Below are 14,812 nucleotides of genomic sequence, written 5' to 3' on the forward strand. Positions count from 1 at the left end.
CTCCCACCTTCCAGACCTGTTCTAAAGACAGTGTGGGTAGGTTACATCTGTGCCTTATTTCATGGGGAGTGAACTTATTTTCACAGCATCACTCTGAGATAGTTGTATGGACCTGAAACATAGAGAGAAGTCAGAACTACTCCCTGCTAGTAGGGCTTGCTTTGGGAAAGGGGTTTTGCCTCTGTATATAAAGTTTCACCCTTAGAGGTGCTTCACCTGAAACCTGGACAACCCATGCTACTGGTAGCAGATGCTGCCAACCTCAGACTGGAAGTTTTTGTGCAGTATCCCCCCTCCTGTGACATCTCTCCACCCCATAGGCTCTGCATCTCCTGGGCAGGTTATCTGCAAATTCAGCCCTGGGGCCAGGGGGCAGGAGAGCATTGGCAGCTCTGGGTAGAATTGTTAAAGAGCATGGCAAAAGAGCTGAGACTCCAAGGGAGGCAATGGTCTTCTCCCACCTCAAACAAGAGCAATACTACACAGTGAAAGAAGTTCAGTTAGTGAGTTTTCTCTTGGCCAAGCATTGAGTATTCACTGTATTTATGGTCTTTGGTAAGAAATGGAAGAGCCCTTGTGTGGCCAAGAAGCTGTCGTGTCTCTTGGCATCTCTGGGATGAGCAATTCTGGCAACCTGTAAAGTGAGTATTTATCTTCTGAGCTTCCTGAGCTGTTTCTAAGGCCATTCAGGTTGAGTAAGTATCTGCACGTCTAGACAGTGCATGAACTGAGACTATTAAATGTGTTTGAGGTCTGGCTGGGCTTTCCCCAGGGCTGTTCATGAGCCCATTTACAACCTGAGCTCTGCAGGTCGTCAGATGTAAAAAAAAATTAAATAAAATGAGATGAATTGCCTAATTACCAATGATCAAAGCTGCAGCTTCACCAACATCACTCCCTGTGGAGCAGCCTTAATGACTTTGTAAGGGACAGTGGGTGCAGGACAGGCCCTGGCACTGGGAACTCTGCACTCCAGGCTGCTGTTCCCTGGGATGCTCCTTGGCTCCTGCCTCCAGGTTTCTCTCAAAACCAGCTCCTGCCTTTGTGTCTTACCTTGGTATCAATCCTAAACTGTTCAAGGCCAGGTTGGGTGGGGCTTGGAGCAACCTGATCTAGTGGGGAGTGTCCCTGCTCATGGCAAGAGGTTGGAACTGGGTGATCTCGAAGGTCCCTTCCAACCCAAACCTGTCTGGAATTCTATGATTCTGTAATAGATGAGGAATCCCAGATGACTGCCAAACCCTTGGGTATTTTTTACTGGGCATAACCTCTCTGTCTCTCACCATAAATTCTGTCCTTACTGAAAGAGATACATATAATTTAGGGGGGTACAAAATGTGAAAAAAACCTCATTTTGCAAAAAAAAAAAATAATAAATAAATTACAAAACTACATCTGTTTCTGTTCCCCAGTCATGAATTGTCTCCACTCATCCAGCTGAGGCCAGGAAGGATTTCTTTGTTTTCGAAAGCCCTGTGCAAATTTTAGTGGCAGTTTGGAGAGAACAGATGATAAATGAGAATTATCCTTTTTAAAAAAAAAAAATTAAAAAATTATGTTAGCAATTCTTTAAACACTCATTTTGCTTTGTCTTTGTTAAGGGATGTTTGTAGCTAAATCAGAACCTACTAGCCAGTGTAAAAGCTTTCTAAGTAAAAGTAAAAGCTTTTGCCAAATAACACACATTACAAAAATAATTAATTGTTGGGATGAGAGTGATTTGTCTCTAAAGACAACTGCTTAATCCATTCTTTTGTTGTTAGATAATACTTTATTCTCTGAACTATACATATGTTTAAGTTGAATACAGACCATATTGCCTTTCAATAGGCAAATGAGCTTCTTACTGCAGTGCATCTGTGGTTTTGAGCTGATCCAAACCATCACATTTACATTTTGAGAACTTTGTTAAGCATCTAGTGGCTATTTCCTTCCCTCTCATGCAGCAGATGTCTTGAGCATTTAAGAAAAGGTTTGTTGAAGCATTCATATCTGACAGTTGAGCTGTAATTTGTTGGCAAAAACTCATTCTTACTTGAAAAGTTGAGCAAGATCAGTATGTTCATTTGCCTTAGCAATGCACTTTGGCATCATGCACTTGTCTTGTTGCATTATTACTCGTTGGTCTATTTATGCAGAGACTCATGTAGGTTGCTTAAAATGCAGCCTTGTTTTTCCAGTTCATTTACCAAGACAACCTCACTTGTTCACAGAATTGACTGAGCAGCAAAACTCCAGCCTGCAGTGCTTTAAAGGGGCTGGGCTTGTCATCTGGATTGCAGCTACAGTCATTCATTTGTCACTGGATAATTATTTTGTATGAAAAAAATATGGTCTTTTAGGAACCACAGGAGGATGAGTTAGGTCAGTAGTGATGGGAGTGCACAGTCAGTCATTCCAGATCCATCTGGAACAGGCTGTGGGGTGTTCACTGAGTTGCCTGCACTGAAGTACAAAATGTGCCTTGGCAGAGATGGTTTCTTCATCAGGGAAATGTAGTTGGTGGTGTAAGCATGAAGTGTTTAATTTAAACTTAGAACTGGATCTTGATGCCACTTTGATAACTTTATCTCTTGTTACCCTGACAAAAAACAATGCTCTGCCTATGGCAGCTAAACCTGCTGCTCCAGACCTGTTCACCCTGCCTTCTGCTCTGGAGTGGGACAGTCAGCACCAACCCCTTTCCCAGTGAGCAATCCTTGCATGTTATATGTCACTGAGAAGCAAGGAGAAAGCTCTCCCTGGAAGGCAGCCTTAATGTCACCTGCCTTGTATGAATGTCTAACAAAGCAGGGATCAAACATGGAAAACCCCTGCTGGTAAATGTCTGGCAGCAGAGGAGCAGGAGGACCTGCCTGTTGGGGCTGGGAACAGCACAGCAAACTTGAGTGGATTCATCTGGGATCCAGCAAATTTTAAAGTCTTAAAAATTGTTTCTCTTGGTTTATGTGACATTTTAGCCTTGCTTTAAGCAGGAATTAAAATGCTATTGATTTGGATGCAGTGTCATCACAGCCAGGCTGTGACTGACCTGCGTCCACGCTCTGGAGAAGTGCATGTTGTGACCTTCCCTAGGAGCAAAACCATGTCCCACCTGCTTCCAGTCCAGGGGTGCTCCAAAGTTTCCATTACAATGCAAGCAGAGAGGATGCATCTCCAGTGGGCAAAGCCAAACATTGGCCTGGTTGAACCTGACAGAGTTAGGGCTTTTTGGGTGGTGGCAGTGATGAAGATACTCATTGTGCTGTGGGGACATCAGGGCCACATAAGACAGCCCCAAATGCATGTTTATTACCAAGTTCCACAAGAAGAAAGATAATTAGCTTTTAAAATGTTTTTGGACTTGTTGTCTTAGTAGTGTTTATTCAAACTGTGGATAACTTTGTTTCAAGAAGAGTTCCAAAATAATCCAACAAGCAATAGCTCAGACAGAGGGTTGATAGTAAAGATAAATAAGATAATCAGAAAACATTAGCTTTTTGTGCTGCTTGGGTGAGCTTTGATCCTGGAGAAGAGGAAGGAAGATGGTGGAAGCACTGGAGGTGCTGGGGCAGGGTCTGAGGGCAAGCAATTGCCAGTCCTGAAGTGTTGGTGGGGACCAGGGTCAGCGTGAGGTGCAGGCTCTTGTCTCTGAGATCCTTTTGAGAGCAGAGCTGGCTGGTAGGTACCTGAGTTCATCTGCCACTAGTGGTGGACTGGTATTCACTTTTCTGGTTTAAATCATGGAGAGAAGAGGCTTAAAAATATAAAAACCAATAAAAAATGACATGTGACACCATCAGAACACCTTGTTTCTGTTGCAGGAAAACTCAGGAGACATCCTCCTGCCTGTAGCTTTTTTGGGAAGAGCAGTGCAGGGCACACAGAGTTTCCATATCTCAGGGTCACCTGCACACAGCCTGTCCTTTGTACCTATCCTGCTTAACACTCGAGCTGAAGGATGAGGAGAAGCTTGTGTGTCTTTCATCATGGTGATTGTGTAGATTTGGTCCCTCTGCATTTGCTTCTGAAGGTGCTGAGGTCTGCCAAGGTGTTGTCTGCACATGAGGAACATTTTTTCTGTCTCATTAGGAGCTCTCTGGAAATATTCTGACATTAATGTATTTCAGCTTTGGATTTGGATATGGAATTAAGTGACCCAGATTCTTCCAGGTTTTTTTGTATTTGGAAGCATCCTTGTACATGTCCCCTGGTCAACCCTTGGAGGTGCCCAACCCTGCAGTAGCTGCTTTCATTAGCTGTTCACTGATAAAGTGGAGTTCAGTCATGGAGGGAGCCTGCAGCTCACTCAATGAATGGGCACAGCATCAAGACAGGGACAAGGTAACTTGAGGATTTTGTGCTGGAAGGCCACGACACCCTGCATGTTGACTTGCCTTGGCATTTCCTTGTATGTTTCCAAAGTGCACTCAGCAATGGTCCCAAGCATCACTCCGAGCGTTTCTACACTCCAGAAAGTTTACCTGCCCACAACAAACCCTTTTCTGGACCTTACCTTCAAGCTCTTGCTCCACTGAGCACACGCTCAGTGGTGACTGGGTGGCTGTGGATGTTCTTGTGCTTTTCCAGCCCAGCTCCCAAGCGGTGGCAGCAGCGGCTCCACCCACAGCTCCCAGCTCAGATCCTGCTGCAGCTCTGTGCCAGCAGCCTGCCACTGCTCAGGACAGCTCTGGTGCCACCTGAACATGACCTGAAGGTGTTTCCATTCCGTGATTATTTTTTTCACCAAAGATAGATGGAGGTAGGTTTTTATAAATGGCAACAGTTAATACATCCCAAGTGGCACAGACATTCAGGCAGCGATGAGCAAGTGTTTCCAGCTCTCTGCTATTTACTGTTAGCAGGATGAAAAGAAATTAAACATGAGACTTTCCTGGAGGAGACACGAAGGGTCTGCAGCTCTGGTCTCCACGGTGGCTGCTCTGCTTCTCAGCAGGTGACAGCCATGTTCCCTGTGCTGCCAGCAGCAACGCAGCCACCGTGACCTAGAAAACGAATGACTCCTCTTTAAAGAAGTAATAAAAAGTCAACTGGTACCTGTAAACCAGAGAGTAACTTGTTCAGGCTTGTTATTTGGAAGATTAAAGTTCCTGCCTTTCCTTTATTCTCAGTCTACAGATGCCTGTGGTCCCAGTCAGTTGATAATGGGGAAGTCTCTTCAAAGAGCCCGGAGCAAGTCACTTCTCTGTGCACTTCCTCTGCTTTATTGTATTTGTAACTCTTGTTTGCATTCAGCAGTGCCCAGGGGCAGCTGCATCCAGATACACATGGTGTGCTCATGAGAGGGGTTCCTGAGCAGGTTGCATGGGCAGTGGCTGCAAAATAAAGCACAGAATTTTCCATCCGGGCATTAGTGCAGTTCTCACACCTGAGCTTGAACGGGGGGGGTCACATTTCCCACTAAGGAAAAAGTGAACAGGGATAAACTCTATTGCCTTTCTGCTTAAAGACAGACAAACCTATCGTAAATCCAGAGTTTTCTCTATCTCTGCCTGTAAGGTGTTTAAAAGCAAGCTTCCAGTTATGAAATCTAAATTGCAATTTACTTGGAAAATGGACCGAGGTGTCCTAATTCATACCTTAAAATCTGTTTTTATTATCATTCATTTGCATGCAGAAACAGAAGGCAGTGTATTTTATCATCAAGTTGCCAAGTTTTTAGCAGATATTTGTGCTGTGTTTTGATTTTGCTGTGATAAAAATGACCTCTAAAAAATCTTTCCCTGGGTTACCATTTCCCACTCTGCCTCCAACACTTCAGATGTAATACATATGTAAAGTGGTGTGAACCATTGGATCATCTTGCTTCCAGCTTTTGAATACCAGCTTTCCTGAAGTTGTTCTCATCTTCCTTCTTCAAATATCAGGCCATAAATTTAGATCATGGACAGATGTTTCTGACATCTGAATCACTCAACTCTCAATTCATAGCCCATAAAAACTGTGTCTGTAACATTCTGCATCTTTGGACTCCAACTTCCTAATTGCTGAAGACTCAGAGACATTTAGTTCCTTAAAAAAGGAAAAAAAAGAAGAGATTTTTATATATATATACTTCTGTGCATACTGAATGAAACCAATTACACAACGTGGGAAGCTCAAAATGAGGAAAATGAATGGTGGGAGCAAAGACTGAATGATCTCTCATGTCACCCTGCAAGGGGGAAGTCATTGACGTGCCAGGGATTGTTCTGATGGATTACAAGGTTGTTCATTGAAAAAGATTGTGGCCACTGTTAAATGTGCTTTAGATACTTGCTTTTCCAGGCAGAAAAGAGAGAAGGAAGAGGTTTGTTATGTAGTTGTCATTTCCATGTGCCTCAGCCCCTGGTGAGGGAAGGCTGAGCCCTGGGGGCTGGTGACAGTACCCGGCAGCACAGGCAGGTGCTGCCCAGTGGGATGTTGTCCACTTGCTCCTCCAGCAAGCATCTCCAGCCCCACCACTCTGTCCAACCTCACCCAGTGCACTTGGGCTCAGAGTATGCCCCTGGCTCCAGCAAGAAAACTGATCAGCATGCTCATCCTGGGCTAGGTTTGACCTTCTGGTCACTGCTTCCTCAGGAGCAGCTGATGTCTCTGTTGAGAGGAGAGCAGGGAGCTCAGCACATGAGCTGACCTCCAGGGTGAGGTTTTGGCAGTTCCACTGATTGCATGTGAAAATGATTTTAAAAACAAACAAACAAACCAACCCATCAAGAGCAGTACTGCATGGTCACAGAATCATGGGATCATTTTGGAAGGAAAAGACCTTTAAGATCATTGAGTCCAACCATCAGCACAACTCTGCTGAGTCCCATGCTAAGCCATGTCCCTCAGCACCACGTCTGCTCAGCTTTTAAGCACCTCCAGGGATGGTGATTCAACCAGCTCCCTGGGCAGCCTGGGCCAGCATTTAATTATCCTTCCAGTAAATACAAGTTTTTTAGAAGAATCTAAACCTCCCCTGGTGCAACTTGAGGCCATTTCCTCTCATCCTGACACTCATTACCTGGGAGAAGAGACCAAAGGCAGACCATGGTTTGCAGCTGGCCTTGGTTTTGCCTGGATTACAGACATTTCCCACTGTGACTCATGTCAGGGTTGTAACTCTCCTTTAAAATGAAGATGACACAAGAGCCACCCACCTGATAAGGTTTATGTTCAAAACCAGATGGCTCTGGTTATATTGCTGGGCAAAACTGTTGAAGAAGAGCAGCCACTGAATTTCCTCAGCAGAACCAAAACAAACACTAAACTGGAGTTTTCCTTCTGCCATGGGCAGATAAAACAAGTATCTCCCCCTGAACTGCACAGTGCTATTTTAGATATATAACTGCTGAAGAAAACTCTTCTTTTATTAAGGAAAATCAATGGTTGCTGTTGTTATAAAATGTAAAGAAATTACTTTAGAGACTGCCAGATGAGTTTTACAGCAGTAGCAGTGGATTCATTTGCATTGCATTCAGTTGTCATTAATTAAAGAGACGCTTGTCTGACTTTCTGAGTCAATGAAGAAATTTGTGGTCAAAATCAATAGGCCAAGTACAATGGACTAAGGATGTGTTTATTTTTTATAAACATAACTGTGCATATAGGCAATCGATATTTAATCATCCCATAGGATTAACTTCTCAAGAAATCTGTATGCTCAAGTCTTTTAGAGAATATAGTGTTTCTCAGCAACAGGCACTGAATAAATACCCTTTTGTTGACAGGGTGGAGGAGAAGGTTCCAGCCTGCTGCAGCAAAACCCTGCCAGGCTTTCCCAGTCCCCTCTCTGATGTCATGGAAATAGATTTTGCTTTCCTGTTAGCTTTAGGGAACAAAGGTTTTTAAATATTCAAAGGTAACCAAGAGAAAAGCAGTCAGGGTGAAGCCTTCAGTGCTCTGGATTGACTGAATGTGGGCATGCTCTGCTAAGTTAATTAAAGGTTAGCACATGATAATGTTAATAAATGCTCCAGGAACAGATGTGATTTTTCCTCAGTGCATTACACGTATCCACAAACCATTGGAAAACTGTTTTTTCAGCTTGGTCAAAAGAAATATGTCAAAATGTTTTGTATCCTTATTTTTGTAAGGTAAATAAATGTCGATGATAAAGAGTTTTTCTCCTTCAAAAATTCCTTTTCAAGCAAATCCTGATTCTTATCAATTTGAAAGCTGTGGATACATGAATTGCCATCCAGGCATATGTTTTATGATTTGGTTTGCTTGTGTATTCTCACCTTGAAGCATCACTTTTGCCTTCTTAATATAAAAAGGCACAACCTGAATGCTAGGGAGAGGTTGTACAGGTGACTTCAAGGAAGTAGATGTTGTGGGTTTGGCTCTTTCCTGTCTGAGGGAGCTGGAGGAGATGTCCAGGTCTCTGCAGGTGGACAGACAGTGCTGCAGGAGCAAGGGCTGAGGGCTGGATGCTTCTTGGTGCTTTCATGCCAAGCAGCAAAAGCCAAGAGCTTTGGGTTCCTCCTCCAGGGGCTCTGGCTATGCAGAGCATTCCCAGTTCTGTGCTAGGAATTTGAACTGCTCTAAGGTGTGGTAGGAATCTAAATTCTCATTTGGGGGTGTCTTGGGCATCTCAGTGTTGGTGTGATGTGCCTCAGCATCATGCAGATCTTTAAAAATGTTGTGCTATAGAAACCCCTTGCTCCTCCAGCAGGTGTCCTGGCTCCCCAGCTCCATAGAGGTCCAGCCTTCCTTTTTCTTCTGTGTCCCATCAAGTCAAGGAGCTCAAGGCTTCATTTATTTCCAACAGACTCAATATTTGTCAGCCAAGGTGCAGTTTCACACCAGGGCTGGGAAGCAACAGTGATGCCTCCATGCAGCCATTTCACTCCCAGCCTGACCATTTGTTCTGTTTTCCTAATGGAAGGAGAATGTTGGAAATCTATTGAGGCAAAACTGTGTGAATAATGATTTCCCTTATTTAGTTGTTGAACAGCTGAGCTGGGAAATCAGGCAAGGGGACGTCTTGTGTCAAACCTAGTGGCAGAGTTGAGATGTTTGGGGTGGGTTTTGTTCTGGTTTCCACGGTTAAAATAAGAATTGGAACAGAGCTGGTGTTGATTACAAAGCACAAAGAAGCTGCTTCATCTGGAGAAATGCCAGTGTCCAGAACTGGCTTAGGGTGCATAGGACTGAACTGAAAACTCAAATTATTTGGCTTTCAGAATGAATAAAATAATGGAGCTTCTTTATTGCTTTTGTTTGGGTGGTTGTAGAAAGGGGTGATATTCCAAACAGCAGTGGAGCTTGAGAGAAAATCATTACTCATTTAGACAGTTGTGAATGTCAAACATGAAGTATTAATTATCAACAATATTTGCTGGAGTCTCTGTGTCTCTATTCCCTTATCCCAAGCCCAGGTGCAGTAGGAAATATTTGTACAGTAGAGCACCATAAGGAATCAGAAATATCTGTGAGCAAAGGCTGGATAACTTCCAACAGCTGCCAGCAGGTCTGTATTGGCTCCCACACCTGGCAGCACAGGTTTGTTAATACAGGGCTCACAAATGTAATTGGCAAACAACATGTTGGCATAAAACATGTGGCTTGAAAGCACTCATGATGTCTGTTTAAAAGGGAAACAATTAATTTGTTCATGTTGAAACTTATTTCATTTTCCCCAGAATGTTACGTTTCTCTGGTTGTTAATTTTTGGGAAAGGGACAGACACAATCCTGAAATGCTGTTTGGTGAAGTGCCTCTCACTTCTGGGGCACAGTCAGTTGTTTAATGGTTTTCCTTGCAACTTCATCATTTGATTAAAAAAAATAATAATAACATAATAGAAATTGCAATCCACTACAAGGAACAAACAACAATAATGACAGTGGAAGCAAAAGAATTCTGCCTCTAGAAGGAGAAGTAGCCTTCATGAGGTCTGCAAAGCAGCCTCACTTCCAGTATGTAAGCTGCATGTAACTTCTTTGGGGAGCTATTCAGGCAAAATTTTAAACAATTAATAAATATATAGACCTTAGGTTTACATTTGTAGACTAAATGATTTGCATACAAATTTGTTCCTCATTTCTGAATTCTGTAACTGGCTGCTTATTATTTTCATGTACCTATTTCATGATAAAAGACTCAGTCTCCATTAGAAAGCTTTAGAGAAACTGTGCCATGATCTGCACTAGTGCCTTGTTGTAACCACTGTCTGTACAGATATGGTGAGTTCAGCTCCCATCACAGTTTGATGTGGTCAAAAAACACTGGGTAGGATGGAGTTTCTCAGGAATTTCTTTGGTTTGGAGTTTGGGGGTTTAATTTTCTCTGTGGGATCAGGGGGGTGTGAACACAGGAGCTTCTCTTTGAGAAAAACATTCTCATTTACCTTGGCCATTTTTGCATTTTTTAGAGGTAGTTGAAGTAGTTGTAGTTTCTAAAAAAGCAACTTTGAGTTTGGAAAATGCACAAGATGTTCCTGCTCGTTGCAGGGGGTTTGGGCGAGGTGACCTTTAAAGGTCCCTTCCAACCCACACCAGAAATAGTTGCACATTTAACATATAGGATTATTACATCTGACTGGTGAGGTAACTCAGTAAATGTTCAGACATTCCCAAAGGCTTGTTCCAGTGGGTCCCCTCAGAGCAGCAGCTTTGCTCTGGAAGCACATGCTGGTCTGCCTGTGCTTGGCATGAAGAGCATCCCTTCAACAGGCCCAGCAAGGCACATTCCCTGTGCACTGCTTAAAAGTACACTTGGACTTTTCTGGGAGCCATCCTTGCTGTCCTCTCTGCAGCCCTCTCATCACTTGGCTCTCAAGGACAATGCTCTGCTCCAGACTGGGATTGCTGCCTGGCAGCTTCGTGGTGCCCTGTGCATTATTCAAGGTATTTGAAGGGTCCAGGTGCCCCTTCTCTTTGTTTCTACAATGTTTTAAGTAACCTGTGAGCATTTCAGGCAGAATTCAATGGCTACTTGAGCTGGTGCAGCATGAGCAGCAGAGCCCTGTCCTTGCACACACGTTTGCACAGGCAGCCCTGTCTGTCTGCAGTGTTTCATAGAATCATGGATCATTCAGGTTGGAAAAGACCTGTAAGATCATCGAGTCCATCCTTTAACCTAACTCTGCTAACCTAGCTCTACCAGCCCACTGCTAAACCCTGTCCCTGAGCAACAGATCTTTAAACACAATCAGGGATGGGGATTCAACCCCTTCCCTGGGCAGTCCATCCCAGTGCTTACTGACCCTTTCTGTAAATAAGGTTTTTCCTAATATCCAACCTAAACCTCCCCTGGCACAGCTTGAAGCCATTTCCTCCTGTCCTCTCCTCCTTTGTAAAACACACACTGCTGGGGGTGGCAACAAAGCAAAGCTGATGTCTCCAGCTGTTCCATCATCCCAACTTTCTTAAGAATTCCTTTTGCCTTTTTTGCCTCTTGGTCTGGTTTATGTAATGGGCAGAAGGCTGTGCAGGTATCACGTACTTCATCAATGAAATATTGACAGCCCTGTCCCACTGCTGGGAGTGTAAAGCTTGGAGGCAGTTCATCTTGCTGCAAATGTAGTTTATTTGGATGAAATCTGGTAGATTTAGTACTGGATTTCAGTGTATGTTTTTACTGCATCAGCAAATGACAATTTTTGGAATAAAAGACTTTCTGCCCTGAACTCTGTATTGGTGGACGTGTAATAGGTGACAACTTTGGTGCACTGAGAGGTGTGGGAGGCTTAGTGGAACATCTCATTTTAGCATCACTGGGCTCATACAGTTGTCTTGGGATGTGTGGTAAATATTTCATGATTTTTCCTTTGTTTTCTGCAGATAGTGCCTGTAACAAGGCAGAGTATCTGCGAGTCACACTGCACTCTGCTGCCCAAAATACACCTGATTTCTGCTCATCTATAAACTAGTTAAAGTCATCTCAGACACAGTGTGGCACTTTTTTCTTGTGATGCCTTCTTAATTAGATTTTTTTTCCCTTTTCATTTCTTGGTAAGGCATATAGAGAAAAGAATTTATGGATTTTTATGTTGAAAACACTGTGTAGGCTATAAAGCACAAAAATCTATGTTCTGCTTTTTTTTTTTTAAATAAAACAGCCTGTTGTTTGCTCATATTGACTTTCATTGTTATCTGAAATCCATCCATCTTGGAGACTCCAAGGATTGCTGCTAATTATGCAGCAAGGCTGTTAGTGGCCAGGCTGCTCCTTTCTCACTGCTCAACAGAAGTGGTAAGTGCTTAGAAATCAAACAGCATATCAGTCCTTGGGGGTTGGACTGGATGATCTTTCGAGGTCCCTTCCAACCCCTAGGATTCTGTGATTCCTTCAGAATGCTCTTGTTGGCTCCCAGCAATGGCCCAAGTGCTGGATGTGACACCTCATGGCCTCCCACCAGCTCAAGGAGCCCCAGCTGCCCCAGCCTGATGAGCATGGTGGCAGAAAACACATCTGGCCAATATTATGCTGAAATCATGGAGGGCTTTGGGCACAAGGAGACAATGAAGCTGCTCAGGCTTAGAGGGACAGAATAGCAAATCCAGCCACAGGAATATGATTGAATGGACTGAAATGAACAGCTTTTTATTTTTTTCTAAGGAAGAAGAAAGTTGCTTAACATTCTACAAAGTGGGTCTGAGACACAGGGGCAGGTTTGCAAAGGAATGTGGGCTCCTAAAGATGGAAGCATTCAGTGAGGTTATGTAACATGCTGCAGAATCTGCTTGGATGCCTGGGGGCTTGGACACCATCCCCAGCTGGGTCCTTCATCCCTTGCTGTGCTCTCTGCCTGGTGAGCCTCAGAAAAGCTTCCCAAGTGGATGAACTCAGCACTTTGCCTGCAGGCAACAAATTCCCACCTGCCAGGCTGCCCAAGGTTGGGTGTGGAGCTGGTGAGGCAGAGGACAGGCAGGGGAGTCAAGGCACAGGACAGGCAGGGGTAGCCTCAGGGTAAAATGGGTTTTCAATTGCTTTGCAATGGATTTTCCAATGCTGGAAGGTTGAAGGAAGCACCTGGGCTAGCCCAGGTCTGGGTGTGCTCCTTGTCATGTCCAAGGTGAAGACAACCTCTATCCCAAAAGCTCTGACATTTCCACCCTTCTTTTGATTTTAGGCTGGACAACAGCGCTGGTGGGAGCAGGAAATTACAGTGAATGGAAATATTCAAAGGGGAGAATTAATTACCTACAACCTGACTGAGCTGATCAAGCCAGAAGCCTATGAAGTCCGACTGACACCCATCACCAGATTTGGGGAGGGGGACTCAACTATCCGGGTCATCAAGTACAGTGGTAAGAAGATCCTCATGTACAAGGAAATGTGTTGTGATCCATCCTGAGCAGCCAAAAAGCAAAATCATCTTGAAATGCTGTGGGGGAAAAAAAAAAGGGGGGGAAACTTAATGTTAGCTGGATGAAATAGCTCCTTCCTTGAGTTTGTTCTTGCTCTGAAGGGTGATGAATTTTGAGGAAAGAAGTCTACAAAACAAGTCATATTTGTGCCAAATCAGTGGTTTGATGTCATCAAAATATTTTCTTCCCCCCTCCCAGAATGAGCACTTTCTAAGAAGTTTTTGTCTGAATGTGATTTATTTATTTAAGTGACCATTTCTAGTCCTATGCAAGTGGAAAAGGACATTTCTATCTTTTCCTCCAAAGGTTGTGCCGAGACAAAGATTTGTCCACTTGAATCTCACCAGAGAAAGACAGTCTTTTTACATCCTTCCATTCAGTCTCCCAGCTTTTGCAGAGATTAATTCCTGGAGCTCTGAAAATTCCCTCAAAATACCTCAAAATATTTAATGAGTAACTGAATCACCTGGGTTTTGTTTTTCTTCTGAAGAAATGGCCATGAAGGGGCAAGAGGCACCTCAGAGAGCAGGCAGCTCTACCAGAGATCCTGCTGGGTGTTTGCCTTGGGAACCTGCTGTGCTAGCCAGGAAGGTTTTATAATGGAAAAAGGGAAATTGGAGCTGGGAAAGAGGTTTCTAAACATGGAATCATCAAAGTAGGAGTTTATCATCTGGATACAGAGTTTTCAGCAGGGCTTGAAGCAGTAGGACAAGGGGTGATGATTTTAAACTGAAAGAGGGGAGATTTAGACTAGATATAAGGAAGAAATTCTTTAATGCTGAGGTTAGTGAAACCCTGGCCCAGGTTGTCCAGAGAGGTGGGAGATGCCCCATCCCTGTGAAATATTCAAGACCAGGTTGGACAGGGCTCTGAGGAACCTGACCTGGTTGAGGGTGTCCCTGCTCACTGCAGGGGGGTTGGACTAGATGGCCTTGAAAAGTCCTTTCCCACCCAAACCATTCTGTGATTCTATCATGAGGAACCTGACCTGGTTGAGGATGTCCCTGCTCACTGCAGGGGGGTTGGACTAGATGGCCTTGAAAAGTCCTTTCCCACCCAAACCATTCTGTGATTCTATCATGAGGAACCTGCTCATTTCACAGGACAAAAGCCACGTGGCCCAGGTGAAGTCACAACTAGCCACGTAGGTCCCAGTTGCTGCAGGGGCTGGATCAACAGTAGTTAGGGCTATACAAATAGCTACAAGAGCCCAAAGCAGGGAAAGATGTGCAAGAGAAGCAAAAACAACCTACAGATCAAGATTTACATACAGAAATCATTATAAAATAGTTTAAAATAGTGATCAAACAAACAACAAAAAAAATTAAATGGCTTGTGCATCATTTGTGCAGTTCTTTCTGATCAGTTGTTAGCACAGCCCTACTCATTCTCATCATCAATTATTTTTATCCCTGTATTAATATCAAGGAAAAAAAGTTACATGAAGCAATCTTGAACACTAATTCTAAGGAAGCCAGTTGCAGGTTTCCCTGAGTGCCAGATGTGCTACTGATGGTGATGGAGGAACC

The 14,812-nt window shown here is 43.8% G+C and overlaps 1 protein-coding gene across 1 annotated transcript in view; it reads left to right on the forward strand.

Moving 5' to 3' along the window:
• Window positions 1-14,812, forward strand: part of MDGA2 (MAM domain containing glycosylphosphatidylinositol anchor 2) — a 330,656-nt gene that overhangs the window by 288,747 nt on the left and 27,097 nt on the right. Inside the window, exon 11 of the mRNA XM_010001201.1 lies at window positions 13,046-13,223. Within this exon, the coding sequence (XP_009999503.1) occupies window positions 13,046-13,223 (178 nt within the window). The remainder of the gene's footprint in view (window positions 1-13,045; window positions 13,224-14,812) is intronic.

This window comes from Chaetura pelagica, unplaced genomic scaffold (genome assembly GCF_000747805.2).
Source record: "Chaetura pelagica isolate M959 unplaced genomic scaffold, ChaPel_1.0 scaffold206, whole genome shotgun sequence".
NCBI lineage: Eukaryota > Metazoa > Chordata > Aves > Apodiformes > Apodidae > Chaetura > Chaetura pelagica.